Here is a 16,644-nt window from a genome sequence, read left to right as displayed (position 1 = left end):
CCCTTTCTCCTCAAACAAAATAGCCTTTTGTTTATGAGCAGGTGTGCTGGGCTGGGAATTTGGAGAAGAGTTTTAGATCCATTCCCTTCTATGAACTGGTGTTAATAATTTTGTGCCCTAATTATTGAACAAGGTCTCATGGTCCACTGAGAGACTCTACAAGCTGGGAATAGAACCAAGGGATGAAATCTTCACCTTACTGAATTCATCACAAAAATTTCATTGGATACAGTGGGGTAAGGATTTCTTCCCTGCTCTCCAATATGGCGTACCCAAGTGTCACTGGGTTCTCTGCTCACTGCTGCGGCACCTTCTTGTGTGTCATTTGGGGAATAGTTGTCAATGAGTCTGATGCCCCCTCTTTCAGTTGCTCACCATGTGATCTCTCTCTCTCTCCCTCTTCATGACTCAGGGTGATCCCTCTGACTAGGTCATCATAGCTCTTCCTTTCTGGGGTATCAAAGTCCTAGTGGACAAACTGTCTGAGGCAGTCATGTTGTCTACTGTCCTCATTCTGCCACTTTCCCAGGGGCTGGTAGGGGAATCCGGACCCATCTACTACTCCAGGGACCCTATGTTTAGCACACATGGTCTTCACAGTCCCAGACACTGTTTCCGTTTCCCTCGCCTCCTTCCTACCTTTCTTCTCTAGCTCTGCCCCCACTCTGGGTTATCAGTGGAGCTTCCTCTGATCCCTATGGCTGTTTCACCCCTCTCAGGTTCTTGCAGGAGTCTGTATTCCAAGGATCTCAGGGCTTACTTCCTGCTAGAACTCCGCCCTTGTTGTTGCCATTCCCCGCCCCCCCCCAGGGAGTGCCTGTAAGTTCCTTCCTGCAGCCCCCTCTTACCACCAACTTCTCTCTGTGCCTGTCCCAGCTCCAGCCCCAGCTGGGCTTCATCAGTCATAAGACCTTATCAGCCCTGGCTCTTCTTTAGGTGCAGCCTAGCAAAGGGTTAATTGGCTCTTTCTTCCTTCTTAGGCCTTGGGTGTGGTAGACACTCCATCACACCAAGTCTCATCCACTGCACCACACTGTCTATCAGAAGGATTAAGAAAAATCTGTTAAGATTCTGCCAAATTCTGTGCTTTCTTAAAAAAGACTACTCATGCATGTGTAACCCTCTGTTTCAGGGTGCTATGCATCCTCTTCATAATGGCTGGTGTGCAGATGGTAATGGCTTATTCATGCTGCCAGATGTTATAGTTAGTCCTTTTGCTGAAGTGGTAGAGTTTTGTGGTGAAGTGTAGAAGGTCCAAGGTTCAAACACTGCTGAAGATAAATGACAGGAGGTCTATTACAGTTGCATATGGTTCTGTCTTTATTGCTTTTTGAAAAAGTCTAGGAAATTCCAAAGAGAGAAATGCCAGAGTTAAGGTCACCTGTGCAACCATAATTTTGTCCCCTCGTGCATATGCATTATTACATAGTCTTTAATTGCATGATCACTTGCTATTTATTCCACAGGACCCCTGCTCACTCATCCATCCTTCCATTGTCATAGTAAAATCTGTTTAAAAATAGATATATTTTAAAAATCATGAAAATTGTGGAATTATGTATTATTGATCATGGCAAAGTTCAATCATATTAGAATTTAAAACTAATAGAAAGTGATGGGCTCGTGACTGGTAATAGCATTTGGAATCTTTCATTACCATATTGCTGGTTTAAAGCTGTCCCAGTTCCTAGTAACTTAAAAGTATAGTTTTCATTGGATGCTTTTTAAGTGGCCCAGGCCCACTTGAAAAGATTTGCTTTTAGTCCAGTGAGCAAGTTATTTTTTATGACTCCTTAAAGTAGTTCATCCAGAACGGGGTTAAGGCCCAGTGGCAAGGCAGGACTTCTGTTTCCAGTGTTGTCAGTTCAGCACATTTCACAAGTGCTAAATTAACTGCAGATGATTTATGGCGGATCCTGAAAAATACATTGTCTGATTTTTGTTGCCTTTACATATTATAAATCATGGAATTTTATTTTTATTTTCATTGTTGAGTTTCTCCTTCTGGAGACATTTAATTTAAAATACGTAAAGATCGTAAAACTGGTCCGTGTTACGTTAGTTTCTAAAGACTTAATCATTGATGATCAGTATTAAGTTGAATTCATAAGGGTACGTCTTAGAAGACAGAATTTCATTTGTCTGAGCTTGCTGGAGATGTATCTGTACTCTGACCTTTTATATTTTACTTATATACCAGGAAGGAAAGAAGCACAGCTGACCTGTGTCAGTTTTCCTAATTGATTTATCTTGGCTACATAACATTATGCTATACATCAGTATGCTACAAAAATCTGTTCACTTTTAGCATAGAATAGATTGACATTCCACATTCATTGGTGTGAAAATACTTTAGAAAGTCTTAATCTAATGTTATTTCTGCTTCTTATAAAGGCAACTTCAGATGCAGATCTGAAAGAGCACATGGTTGGAATCATATTCAGCAGGAGCAAACTGACAAATTTACAAAAACAGGTTTGTGTAATACAGTTCTTGAGGTGTTAAATGTTTATCTTAAATTGTAGCTACTGGAAAAGAGCATAATTATAGATCTTTTTGTTGTTTGACATTTTTTTACTTGAGTATTTTTCATCCTTAATAGTATTTGCCATACCTAAGGCTCTGTTTCCCTTATAAATTACATCTTTAAAGATTTATAATTTGGCTTAAAAATTTAGCAGTGAACTGTAACTAAAAATAAAATTTTATCCTGTGAACCTTCTTTTAAAATTATAGTTAAGTGGCATACAAGTTGTCTTGTGTTTACTACTAATAGTTAATGCTGTCATACCTCGTTCAATTTTCAGATGAGTCTCAGCTGCCAATTTTGGGTACTTATTTAAAACACATTTTCCCTTTCCATGCCACCAAATAAAAGTTTAGATTTCTTAGATTATGGACAGGAACCAGCAAGGAGATCAAGGTTTGGGCTCTGAAACTACCCCACCCACAATGTCTTCAGATGTTTGGATCTGGGGTTTTGTTTAGCTTCATCTGTTTTTTATTTTATTTTTTTTTACTCAAACATAGAAAATTGGCTACTGTGCATCTGAGGTAACTTTAAGAAATTTCTTAAGTTTTTTTATTTAACTAAATTCTCCTTTCACATAGTAAGATTAGAGAGGAACTAAGTGCCCATCTCCCATTTAATTTCAACAAGATTTAGGTGCCTGTTTCCCTTTTGCACCTTTGAAAAGCCAAGCCTTACAAGCTTTAAAATCTTTTAAATATGTTTACTTTTTTAACACATTATTGGGTAAATTATATGCATTTAATAATGTGTATGTATACATAACAATAAAGGTTTTTTATTGTCTCTAAGATTTCTTAAATATGTGGTTAGAAAAGAGATTATAAAGTGGTTTTAAGGAAGTATTCTCTTTTGGGAAGGTATATGTATCTTTTTGACTTCTAGTTGGGTGTTTTCCTGGATTTTAAAGAAAAACATAGTTAAGTGATATTGCTACAAACTCACAGAGTCCAGCAAATTCAGTATTATAGGTACATCTTTAGCCTTAATTTGCATTTATAGTGGGGAGTAATAGAAAAAATCAGCAATATTTTATGGGCTTTTTTGGTTTACATTGCAGTCTTGAAGGTGTTTTTGCATTTTTTTTTTTTTTTTTAGTTCTTACTAAGCTACTGTGTGTGGGGCATTTGTTTGGTTAGGTATGTGCTCATATAGTCCAGGCCATCCGAATGGAAGCAACCCGCGTACGTGAGGAATGGGAGCATGCAATCTCTAGCAAGGAGAATGCCAACTCTCAGCCTAATGATGAAGATGCCTCTTCTGATGCTTATTGCTTTGAGCTGCTGTCCATGGTTCTGGCACTGAGTGGTTCCAATGTAGGTCGTCAATATCTGGCTCAGCAGCTGACTCTACTCCAGGATCTCTTTTCACTACTGCATACTGCCTCTCCCAGGGTACAGAGACAGGTGAGTGTGCTAACTACTCCTTATTTCTTGAAGTATTTCCAGCAAAATAATCCAGTGCTAAAAATTAGATCATAACGGGCTTGACAGTACAGAGTGTATGCGAATTGATTTTTATTCAATTTAGTTGTTTGCCTCATTTCTGATTTTTATTAAACAAAATATGTGTGTATAATTTTCACTGTCAAATTCAAAATGTCCTCAAATATGAGATATGAAATAGTCTCAAATAAAATAAAAGCATACTTTTGTAGTGTGACTACATATGGAGGACAGTTAGCCTGAATAGAAAATGATTCAAAAAGTTATGAGCATTTGAAAACAGGGATTATAGTAGAATCTGGTTTTGCAATCAGAACTATGACATCTGTTGGCCACTCAGTATATAGTCCCAGCTGTCTGTGGACAGTATTGCTGCTCAGGATCTCACTCTGCATCCCCACCCATCTCATCTCAAAAGGTTTGCGATGCGAGCCTTTTATGGCAATGTGAACTGCCTTGTACAAAATTTACACCAATGGACATTCTCTCCAGATTAGCACAGGGATCTAATGGTCTTTTTGCATTATTATGTGACAGGCCCATAGAGGAGAGGGAGAATCACTTGTTTTAAATACAAAAATATTTGCAATACAGATTAATACAGCTCAATAGCCCTTAATATGAAAAGAATTATTTTCTCCATTCATCATTTTTTTTTCAGATACATTGCATAGATAGTATCTTACCAAGAAAAGACACACAGGAAATATGTGCAAATAACATGAAGAAAAGTGCAATATTATGTAAAGAAAGTCCACAAACTAATAGGCAGTTCTAACAATCATCAATTCAACACAACCTTTAAACTGTGAGCAAAACTGGTTTAAGACAATCTGGGGACCTACACCTATCATTAGAGGGAGTGCCCTCAGCTGCACCCCCTTTGCTCTGCCCTCATGAAGTGATCCTGTGGCATCAACCTCCTCCCCCAACTGGGACTGCTAGTGACAGACAGCACCCTGCCCTCTTCTAGAGCGGCTGGGGCAGCAGCATGGGGCTCCTTTTTTCTGCTACAGAAGTGATAGTGGGGTCCCTCTTCCCCTCATGGATAAAATGAGTGGTAGCAGACATCACCTCTTTCTCCTAGATTGGCAGAGGTGCCAGTAGGGGAACCCCCCATGTGTCTGAGTGTACCTGCTCAGGTGGGTGGAGGGCTGGCTGAGATAGTGGCACTTTTCCTGCCACAAACACAACTTTGGACAGTGTTGTCAAGAAGCAGTGAGTGTTGGAATTAACACCCCATTGATATTCATCGAGGAATTCATACCACTCTGAGCCAATTCTTTCACATTGTTTGCAGATTCAGGCAGACGCAAGTTGCACTTGTCACTTTTTCAAGCTTTTCCTCAAAATCATCAGTGCTAGAAGCTTAACTGAAAAGAAAACATAAAAGCTCTGATTCTGAAATTATTACAAGTCTGTAGTTTCTTAGTGCCTATACCTTTATCTGGTCCTGTTAGTGAATGTAAAACAAGTGAAATCCATTTAAAAAATAGCTGTTTGAGTTGCTTGTTGTTACTTACAAAGAATGCTATCACACGGCAGTATTACAAAATTATTAAAATACAGGAAGCAGAAATTTTTCTTTAAAATCTTAGAACCATACTTCTTTAGACATAGCTACAGCAAAAATCATTGAAATTTGAAAACTGAAATTCTGTATGCAAGCAGCTCTTAATGAAGAACAGCGTCATTGTTGGGGACTGGTTGAGTGCTCCAGGCCAACAGCACTGCCTAATGGAGACACTGCAGGATATACCGCTAATGGTCAGAGTCCAAAGGTCACTTTGCCTAGTGGCATTATCACAGGGTAGAATCGCCTACTGGAGAGAGTCCAAGGGCCACTTGTACTAGTGGCAATATTACACAGTAATGGCACACACTGACAAGAGTCCAAAGGCTGCTATGCCTGGTGGCAATATCACAGGGCCCAATAGCAAGTATGGGGTGGGTAGGAGAACCTGGCCCACCCTACTCAACCAGGTTCCAACCCTGAGCCCTTTGAAACAGTGTACCCTGACACAGCATTCAAGTCCTGATACCCCCAAGCGTGTTCCCTGGGTCCCTTCCTACCTTTATTCCAGTCCCTCTAATGTAGTCATCAGGTTGGACACGGGGTGATTCTTGTGTTCTCTCTGATTTGTCTCTGGAGTTTTCTCCACTGACAACAGCAAGTGGTCCCCTTCAGTTCCCATGGACAACTGGCTTCCCATGGCGCAGCTAGGAGGCTCAACCCTGGCAGCTTGGAGTCCTGGCAGCTTCCTGGCAGGAGGTTGCTGCAGCTGCTCTCCTCCTCAGTCAGCCTAAACTGAGTTGCGCTGCTCCCTTTTGAATATTCCCTCCATTGGGAGTTTGCCCAGCAGGGGTGAGTGGGCATGGCCTCTTGAGTCCAGGGCAGTTTGTTAACCCTCACCTCTCCAGTTCAGGGTTGGTACACCCCGTCATAGTCATTGCTAGGTTTGGAGGGGAATAAGAGATTGGCTGGTCGCTTCTGAATATTTGTACGATTTTAGCAGAGCTTACTGAATTGCTGCTCCCTTTACATCATCACTACCCTTTCTTTCTGCCCAACCCCCCAATAACGTGGCTGCTGCTGGAACAATGTATGTGATTTAATGTTAATTTTATTTTATTGTGTCATTGAAATACAAGCAAAAAAAAAGTTACCTGGTCATAAGCAATAGGAGAAAACGTGGATACTGGTGTTTTTTTAGTCTATTCTCTGTTTTGCTACACTATGTAATACATCATACTGCATGTTACAAGCTTTTATTTAAAATAAAATAACCTGTTTCTGCGAAGATGATACCCTCATGTGTAAACAAATGTGTGTTGCCCACTTAACCTACCCTTGCAGAAACTATCTTCAGCCAGAAATAGTACTCACATTAACTTCTGAGATAAAAAATTAATTGGCATCTAATATTAAGCACAATTTAGCATCTAATATAAAGCACAATATTTTATTTTTTCTGTTTCAAAATAAATTAAAAACACAAAACTAGGTCAGTGCAATGTTAAGGCTGTACAGTATATAGCTTAAAATTTGAAAATCAGGAAATGGAGGAGTTAAGTTTCCAAAAGTAATTTTAACCTGGTCACATTGCAAATCCTTTGTACTTTATCTTTACATTTAACAACATAAACAGAAGTACATTAAAATAGAAACAGAGTAATATTTCCTGTAAGCAGTGTAGCCAACTTAACATTAAAGTTATAACCTAGTGTTGTGTTTTTTGTTGTTTTTTTTTAATTTCATTGTGGTTTTTATTTTAACCAGGCAAACCAGTATTGTATTAGAATAGGGAAATTTATTTCACTATTGATAGTAGAAGTTTGTCTAGGTTTGAATGTTTTCCAAAGGCAAGAGATTTACAAAGTTAATGAAAGGTAAGTTATTGGGGCAGGGAGAAATCTTGTTTAGTAAAATAGCTAATTGTGGCAGCTGAATGACCTCTACTGGAAAATGTTGATTTTAACTGCAACCAAAAATTGCAATTAGGTTTCTTTCCTTTGAGTTCCTGTAATAGCAGTTCTGTATCTGCTCAATACTTAAATGGAGCAAATTTAGACCAACTGTAATAAGAGTACTTGTGGCACCTTAGAGACTAACAAATTTATTGGAGCATAAGCTTTCGTGGGCTACAGCCCACTTCATCGGATGCATAGAATGGAACATATAGTAAGAAGATATATATAGATATATACATACGTACAGAGAACATGAAAAAGTAGAGTAAGAGGCTAATTAATTAAGATGAGCTATTATCAGCAGGAGAAAAAAACTGGAGAAAAAAAACTTTTGTAGTGATAATCAAGATGGCTGATTTAGACAGTTACAAGAAGGTGTGAGGATACTTAACATGGGGAAATAGATTCAATATGTGTAATGACCCAGCCACTCCCACTCCTGACATCAGGAATCATAACATTCAAAAACCGGTAGGAGAACACTTCAACCTCTCTGGCCACTCAGTAACAGTTTAAAGGTGGCAATTTTGCAACAGAAAAGCTTCAAAAACAGAATCCAACGAGAAACTGATGAGCTTGAATTAATATGCAAACTAGATACCATTAACTTGTGTTTGAATAGAGACTGGGAGTGGCATCAGTCAGACCTAAAATGACCATTTAGTGCCTGGCTATTGCTTCTTACATCTCCCTACCTTCCTGTTAGTAAGTATTCTTAGTATACCACAGAGAGCTTTTGAAAGTCTCAAGCCTTAATTATGAATTTATATGCTGTGTTGCATTCTGTATTCCAGTGTAAGTAATCAGATTTTCAGTATAGCAGCTTTTAGTTGCATTTGCATAAGGTACTTGGATACTCCTTTTTATTGCAATTTTCCTATAAGTAACTGCGTTAATAATAATTATGCTTGAAATTTATATAGCACATTACAATTTACAAAGTATGGTACAAACATTACAACATTTCTGAGAAAGATTATTTAGAAGTTAAAAAGTAGATTAACTGTTCTTATGAAAATGACGTACCAAAATAACTTATAAATAAGTAAAAGGTGCTTTTGAATATGGCTTTAAAATTCAGCTATCTCCTTTAATTTTGTGTTGCTTTGGTTCTCCTCCTTAGGTCACATCATTATTAAGACGTGTTTTGCCAGAGGTGACCCCTAGTCGCTTGGCTAGTATCATAGGTGTGAAGTCTCTGCCACCAGCAGACATAAGTGATATTATTCACTCAACGGAAAAAGGAGATTGGAATAAGCTGGGTATCTTGGACATGTTCCTGGGGTGCATTGCCAAAGCACTCACTGTACAGCTAAAAGCCAAAGGAACCACTATAACTGGAACTGCTGGCACTGCTGCAGGCAAAGGAGTTACTACAGTTACACTTCCAATGATTTTCAATTCCAGGTTGGTAGAAGCTATATTTTTGTCAAGTTAAAGACAAACAAAAGCCAGAGATTTTAAAGTAAAATACACTCTTTATCTCTCCTTTTTATAATCTGAAAATAAATACTTTTGCCCTACTATTAGAACTATTTAATTTGACATAAAGTGTTACTATGTTGATGATGTAAAAAGCAGGGTACTAAATAACTGTAATGTTCCTTTGATTACTTTTGAAATATACTAAGGCATTGCCTTTATTAATTTCATTTATCTTATTTATTATCTTTTGCAGCTATATTCGCCGAGGTGAAAGCCATTGGTGGATGAAGGGCTCAACTCCTACGCAGATTTCAGAAATCATTATTAAGCTGATTAAGGACATGGCAGCAGTAAGTTTCCATGCTCTGAGTGTTACTTTGATGTTGAAACAGTTCTGATCACTGAACAGTTCATGTATTGTGTTTTTCCTGAGGAACCCTGCTTCATTCAATGCACTGTGAATGAGGTACAGGTCTCAGGAAGAGAATAGACGGCCTTTAGGTTAAGGCATTGAACTGGGACCAGTGAGAATTGGGTTCTGTCTCTGGCTTTGCCCAGATTTTCTGTATATTGTTGAATAAGTCACTTAGACAAAAATTTCAGAAGTAGTGGCTCACTTTGTTCCTCATTTGTTAGCTGGCCAATGTGAGACACCTAGAACCTGATTTTTCAGGAGTGCTGAGCATTCACAATTCCATTTGAACTCAGAGGAAGTTGTTAGTTGCACAGCACCTCTGAAGTGTCACTGGCAAGTTTAATTATTGAATTTTTAGTTTTTGAATGTTTGACTTTGCCAATGTATTATTGTTTTTATATATTTGTATGTAATTGTTTTAGGCAAAGGTGGTAGAGCCACCTATTGCTAAGGTTGCCCAACACTTCCCACTGTAAGACCCTATTTCCAGTTCCTTATTACTTTGGCAAACTGTGTCTTACATCTATGACTTCTGACTATAGAAAAGGCTTGCTCAAAGAATGTCTGCTGGGTGACTGGTATGATGGTCCTAATAGTTTAAATGCTGCCTGCCAACAACTGTTTTCAGTGATTTATAATGGAATACCAGAAGCGTTTTTGGCTCTTGTGAGAGCTTGATCAACTTTGTGTTGCTATTCAGGTATCATCTTGTCTATAAATGAAGTTATTGTTGGGAATCTTTTGGATATAGTAGTGTAACCAGGCCTCCGTGGATCACAACTGAGAATACCAAATTCAGGACAAACTGCTGAGAAATAGAGCAGGTACACCCCAAAACTGGAGCTTATTCTCCCATGAGACATACCAAACCAGCAACAAAAGTAAACTTCTGTCTCACCACACTTGCTAACAAGAAGTCAGAACAGCAGTTTCCTTAGGCATTCCAGTCCTTGTATCACCACCAAAAACACTAGACTTAGAGATGAGTGGTTCTTTAAAACCAGTTTAATCAATTAAAGGTTCTTCTGATCCCAAAGGACCAGCCACACACCAAGGTCAATATACAACTCAGATCTTACCCAAAAATCGCGCTGTTGCCAATCCTTTAGTATCTAAAATCTAAAGGTTTATTTATAAAAAGAAAGAAAGGTAAAAGTTAAAAATTGGTTAAAGAAATCAAATACATACAATAATTGCAAAGTTCTTGGTTCAGGCTTGTATCAGTGATGGAATAAACCGCTGGCTTGAGTCAAGTCTCTGGTTGCTTCCAAATCATTGGAAGGACCTCAGTCCCTGGGTTAGACTTCTCCCATTAGTATAAGTCCATGGTCCAGAGGTTTGAGCAGGAAAGAGGCAAAATGGAGGTGTTTCCAGGGCCTTTTATAGCTTCTGCCATGTGGAGAGAAACCCATTGTTTCAAACAAAGCCCTCAGCACAGCTAGTGGAAAGTCACAGGTGACAAGATAGTGTTTGGAGTCACATGGGAAAGTCACATGTCCATGCATGATTCTGCCTAGACACAATATAAGCCACTGCTTAAGCCTCAAACAGCACATTCACAGGAAAGTCCATTCAGTGTAGAAGGGCATCTTCCATTGTGAATTAAATGTTCTTTTGATGGGCCACTCAATTTGAATAGACCTTCCAAGATGTGCAGGCTAAATACTTTGTGGGCGTTACCCCAGGAGCAAACATTTGAAATCTAGGTATAGAGCTTATACTCATAGCTTCAAATACAAAAATGATACATGCATACAAATAGCATAATCATATTCAGCAAATCATAACCTTTCCACAGACACCTTACTTGACAATCCTTGTACAAGATTTGTTGCAAATATATAACAGTGGTTGCAGAAATTATCTATAACGTCACAAGTAGGTTGAAATATCTGTTGTGTTCCTGATGACTGAAGAGGCAGACTTGAATGTACAAGACTTCCAGATTATGTTGTCACAGGAGGAGGACTTAAGGATCGAGAATGTTTGTTGCAAGTGCAACCACTTTCAGTGTCTTTTGTCTCAGACTCATTTTTTTAACTTCATTTCTACTCAAGAAAGATTTTTTAATGTTTGCAGGACATTTCATACATACAATGATGCATTTGGTCATTCTGATAGCATTTGGAAATACATATTTCATTTAGCAGTACTTGCAAAATGCAGATCCTTTTTTGTCTGTCTTTCACTGTGGAAATGACTCCATATGTTAGAAGAGGGTGTCACCATTTTTGCTGAGGGAGAAGAAAAATAATAAGAACTCCTCTATGCTGGGTGCATTTGGTTCTTCCTGTGAATCTCAGGGTCAGGACTCGGAGTCATGATCCATTCCAGACCCTTGAGATTCAACATGAGCACATACAGATGTTTTTGGGTGTGATTCAGAGGTGGACCAGCTGGATACCTTGCAGCCAGCTCACGTGGCATGTCAGGGGAGGCCAGGGAGGCTCGCTGGGCAGAGGCCTCATAACAACTTCCAGAGGACATGGAGGGGAGGTAGACAGGGAGCACCCTCCCACAGGATCTGCTTGAGGAAAGCAAAAGAAGCAGAAGGGAAGGCTGCCCTCACCTCCTGGAGCACGATGGGGACACATGGGGTGGGACAGCCCAAGCATGATGGGATCCACCCAATCCTTGCATTCGTAGTCCAGGAGTTCTCCAATTCTGGTAGTGCCAGCCAAGACCAACCTCCAGGGCACCAAGGGGGACTCCGCCACCTGCACATCAAGGTGTGGGTTGTATTTCAGACAGGCTTCCATCTAGAACTGGGGATATCTTTTAATCATCTGACTTCCTTAAAATATTGGGAATTAATCTTTATCACTTTTAGCATTTTTCTCTACACCAATTTAGTCACTGATGGAACTTTCCTGAATAAGGTCAATCCTTTTATTGAAGTTGAGCTGATTACAGATCCATAGTTAAGATTACATTACAGATTTCATTTTGACTGTACAAATAGTTAAAATTATCTGGTCAGTCTGTGGTGTTTAGAGAGAAATAAGAAATGTAAATTACAGATGAGGAAGTTTGATGTATTCGCATTTCTGGTGTATTGAAAACGGAGCTTAGGAGGTTAGTGGAATTACTATTTTATTTCCTAAGGATAGCTCAAAAATCTATTTGTTTCAAGGCAGATTTTCACCTTTTTTCAGACCCCTCCAGCACATAAATTATAATATAGAAATGCATGGAATTTGTTTTATTAGTTAATGGGTACCTAAGGATGGGAAGAATGTGTGTTAGCTACTATATTTTACAAAAATGCATCATTTCCCTGTTAATGAAAAGTAAGTACATCAGTTTTAAGCCACTGGATTTGTAAATGTCTACATTACATCTGAGAACATTGATGAAATAACTTTATACATCAATATTATTTTCAATTTTTAAAATGTTAGTAACAGGACACAGCTGTTTTACTTTCACCTATACATGGGACACACAGTTTTGAAGAGTATTTATAATTGTGGTTTTATGTATTGCTTTCATATATACACTTCCTCTGTCTGTCACCTTCAGCTGTGCTGGACAGAGAGGGAGCTGTGTGTGAGGGGCCTGCTCTTTCTTGGACTCTTGAAACAAGTTGCCCTTTGCCCAGCCCTCAAGGGACAGGCTTGGAGGGTTGTCCCTAAAACTGAACTTGCACTGTAATGCAAACATTGAACACCAGTCTCTGCAAATGCATGTGTGTTTGTGCTGTTCACATGGTTTACTCTTTAAATTCATGTTGTTACATGTTTCTAATGAAATTATGAGGTCGGAGTTGAGAGTGCAGTACAGTGTGAGTTACAGGAATGTTTTGTGGCATTATATGTTTGATCAAGAGGAGGAATCTGTCAGTGAAAATAATTAACTTTAGGGATGAGTGACAAGTAAAGCAGCAGTCAGCCCTAAGGTGATCATTTGACACTGGCTGCTGCATCCTACATTTTCCTCCCTTCCCTCTGGTAAGTATTCCTATTATATTTTCCCTTTCTCTTATTGCTAAGATGGAATGTTATCGCAGTTCCTTCTATGTTCCCAAAGCAAGTTCTTAGATCAGTGAGGGTTATCCACTCTTCCCCCAGTTGTCATGCTTTCTAGATGATTCTTAGTTCATGTCACTGATACCCTTAGGAACTTAATCTGCGGAGGCACTACACGAAGAGTAGGTCTACATTTGTGGTGATCTGTAGAATACAGACACTGCACGCCCAGCTAGCTCAGGAATAAATATTGTAGACAGTAAGCTACTCTTTAGGTGGGTGGAGTAGAATGTCTTATATGCCTGAACCCTAGGGCACATACCATACACAGCTTTCTACAAGCCCAAGCAGTACTTCTCATGTCTACACTGCTGTTTTTGGCCACGTAGTCTCTGACTGCCAGAGCCTTTCCCCACCATAATGAAACACTCCGGAAGCAGGGAAAGGCTCCAGCAGCCTTGCCACTGCGGGAGCCTTTCCCCTCTGCCTCCCTCTGCTGGAACCTTTCACTGCCATGTGCGTTTGAACACCTTTCACTGCAGCATGGAGCTACATGTACCCTACATGCTCAGCAAGTGTAGCAAGGCCAAAGTTGGCATTTACCAATAATTACCACATAGGTATCTGAGACTAACCATTTTTCTGTATGCTTAGAAAAAGAAATAACTGGTAACTGAGTTGCATTTGCTGGAGAATGCTGACTTTTTAACTGTGACCACTGTACTTTAAATTCCCTTATTTCTAGCTTCCTGTTGAGTTTAATTGCAGTTTCATTTCTATTTGATACTTTAATGAGGAAAATAGTAATATGTTAATGAGTTTTAGAAAAGTTATCTACAGTTCCCTCTTTAACAGGGTCACCTGTCTGAAGCTTGGTCCCGTGTGACAAAAAATGCTATTGCTGAAACCATCATTGCTCTGACCAAAATGGAAGATGAATACAGATCACCAGTGCGATGCATTGCAACAACCAGGGTAAGGACTTTGGTCAGTTTGTTGCACACATTTGATAACAGCAACATCCTATCTAATGGCACTCCCACAGGTTAGCATAATGTTTGGTTCCATGTGTCCTCACAGTAGTAAATTTTGCATACAGGGAACAGAAATTACAATTGCTAAGTCCTGCTCTGTATGTTATGCTGGGGATATGTCCTGTGATATGTATCCTGCCTACTCTGTACAGGGTGGTGGTTGGCAGAGCCTTTACATGTGTATTATTTTGTATGTAACAGTTTTGAGGTACTGTGTACCTCCGTTTTGAAGCTCTAATTTATAACTAATTATGTGCAAACAGTATGGTTTATGTCACACTAACGTATGTACAGTTTTTAATAAAGGTAAACAGCAAAACTTCTTTAAAAGATCAGTAACAATGAACATTTAAACTTAAATTTTAAATACAGTTTTAAATGAGTTTCTCCTTCATTTATTTATCTGCATTGAACAAAGTTGAAGATTCTGTATTTTCTCTGCAACATGGATAGAAGACCTCAAAAACCCGATATCAGCAAATGATATTTCATATTTCGTATGAAATCATAGAGCACGTAATATTTAATTTTTAAGTTGTGTGTGTTCCTACGGTGTGAAGGAATAATACTATTCCACTTGGCATTCATGCAGTGAAAAATAAACATACAAAGGTCTATTTGCTAACTGTTGAAATATTTCCCATTGTTCAAGGAAAATAATAATTTAAAAATTTCTGGTTGGAAGAGAACTTGGTAAATTTTACATGATGTTGAAAATGCCTAATATTTAAAATTTCTTTCATAGGAATGCATTTGCCTCCGAGATTTGTAAGCCCAAGAAGTTAGATATGTAATAAAGTTAAATAGATGTGCAAAACCCTTTTTAAATTTTTTTTTCCAACTCTGAAATATTCTGGTTCTGGTTCACTGAAGATTGCAACATTATAGATACTTGAGTCTCATGGTAATCCATGATATTTTATGTCACCAAATGATGCACACTGAGATATTGCTGAACCAGGAAGACACCAAGAGGATTTCACAAACAGAGGGAAGGAAAGAATCTTTTACGTGTTAAATCTTCAAAGCCATACTGTGATATCTAGTCAAGGCCCTCTCATTTGACAGTATCTAGAATTGTATGTCCGGAACTGGATGCAGAGAGCCCTAAAAAACTCACTGGTCTGAGAGCACCTACATTTGTTTATTTCAGGGCACATTGCAAGGCCTCTGTTAATTCAGACTTTTTATCTGATGAGGAAAGTATGTCCTTTTGGTGAAAGGGTGGTGGTCTCATATGCTGACATTTTCAATTTAGTGTTACTATTTTTTGTTGTTTTAAAAACTGTGTAAATGAACACAGATGTATTTAATACACTTCTTAGGAAGTGTTTAATACATAAAATGGTAAATATGTAAAATGCATGCCAAATATTTATACAGAATATGAAGATAATTTTCTTTTATCATCAACACCAGATATGTTAAAATAATTTACATAAAATAATATTTTGTGAAACTGTTGGTAGTAAAAATATTCAACATTTTAGTCCTCAAAGGATTTTCCATATATCTTCTTGGGTAATCTTTGTGTATTCTGATTCAAGATAGTCCACATATTTCAATTTTCTTCTGTATGAAAGAAATATAACACATTCGTCAAATTGAAGAATTTTCTTGGAGCAGCTCTAAGCATCCTCCACAGAATGAACAAGAGTTACCATCTTCCTTTCATTTTTCCTTTCTAGAAATGTTTGCCTTCAGTTAAACTAATCTCAGAAGCTTGGTTTGTGAGACTTTCAGCAGAAAAAATGCTACTCTTGGATAGAGGAACTGCATTTACTCTGTCCCTTGGGCTTTCAACACTCCAAACTATTATTTTATGTTGATCTCAGGTTCCTAATATTCATAGGCCACAAATCTCCATATTTTTAGGCTGTGAAGAGCACTACTCAGCAGCAAAAGGCCTCTGGAAGAGATAAACCAAGCTTTGTCTTTGTTTAACTTCACCCTGGGACATACTATGTTTCTGAGCCTTTTCTTCTTCCCATAGTCCTCTTTCATTTTAAAAATAAATAAAACTAAAATCTTCTATTGAAACCTGGCCCCATGATGTGGCTTCCAGGGTTGCTCCTCTCACTTAAAAATAAAAAAGTTAGATTAAGTAGTAAGTACTGCTAAGTGACATCTTTTAAAACTTCTTCCAGCCCCACCTTTCAGGGTTGAGGTAGCGTCATCATCTTAGTTCATGTGCCAAAAGTATTTTAGACTTTTTGACTAAACAGTGGAGGGAGGATTTAGTGCTCTCAGTTGAGGATTGGTCTCAGAGCCCTAGTCAAATATTTTTGGCTGTAGTGGTGGCATTTCTACTCCTCCTCATAGAATAGTTGTGTGAAGAGGGAGGTACCCAGCAGCT

At 38.6% G+C, this 16,644-nt stretch overlaps 1 protein-coding gene across 15 annotated transcripts in view; it reads left to right on the top strand.

Annotated features, from left to right (window-relative positions):
- The window catches only part of MYCBP2 (MYC binding protein 2), a 420,373-nt gene that overhangs the window by 385,360 nt on the left and 18,369 nt on the right, over positions 1 to 16,644 (top strand). For all 15 annotated transcript variants that reach the window (XM_048852688.2, XM_048852718.2, XM_075129126.1 and 12 more), the window contains 5 exons: positions 2,395 to 2,475; positions 3,670 to 3,936; positions 8,570 to 8,853; positions 9,125 to 9,221; positions 14,110 to 14,229. In XM_048852688.2, the coding sequence (XP_048708645.1) occupies positions 2,395 to 2,475; positions 3,670 to 3,936; positions 8,570 to 8,853; positions 9,125 to 9,221; positions 14,110 to 14,229 (849 nt within the window). The remainder of the gene's footprint in view (positions 1 to 2,394; positions 2,476 to 3,669; positions 3,937 to 8,569; positions 8,854 to 9,124; positions 9,222 to 14,109; positions 14,230 to 16,644) is intronic.

This window comes from Caretta caretta, chromosome 1 (genome assembly GCF_965140235.1).
Source record: "Caretta caretta isolate rCarCar2 chromosome 1, rCarCar1.hap1, whole genome shotgun sequence".
NCBI lineage: Eukaryota > Metazoa > Chordata > Testudines > Cheloniidae > Caretta > Caretta caretta.
Note: the sequence above shows the minus strand (reverse complement) of the source record. Positions and strands in the feature narration are given on the sequence as shown.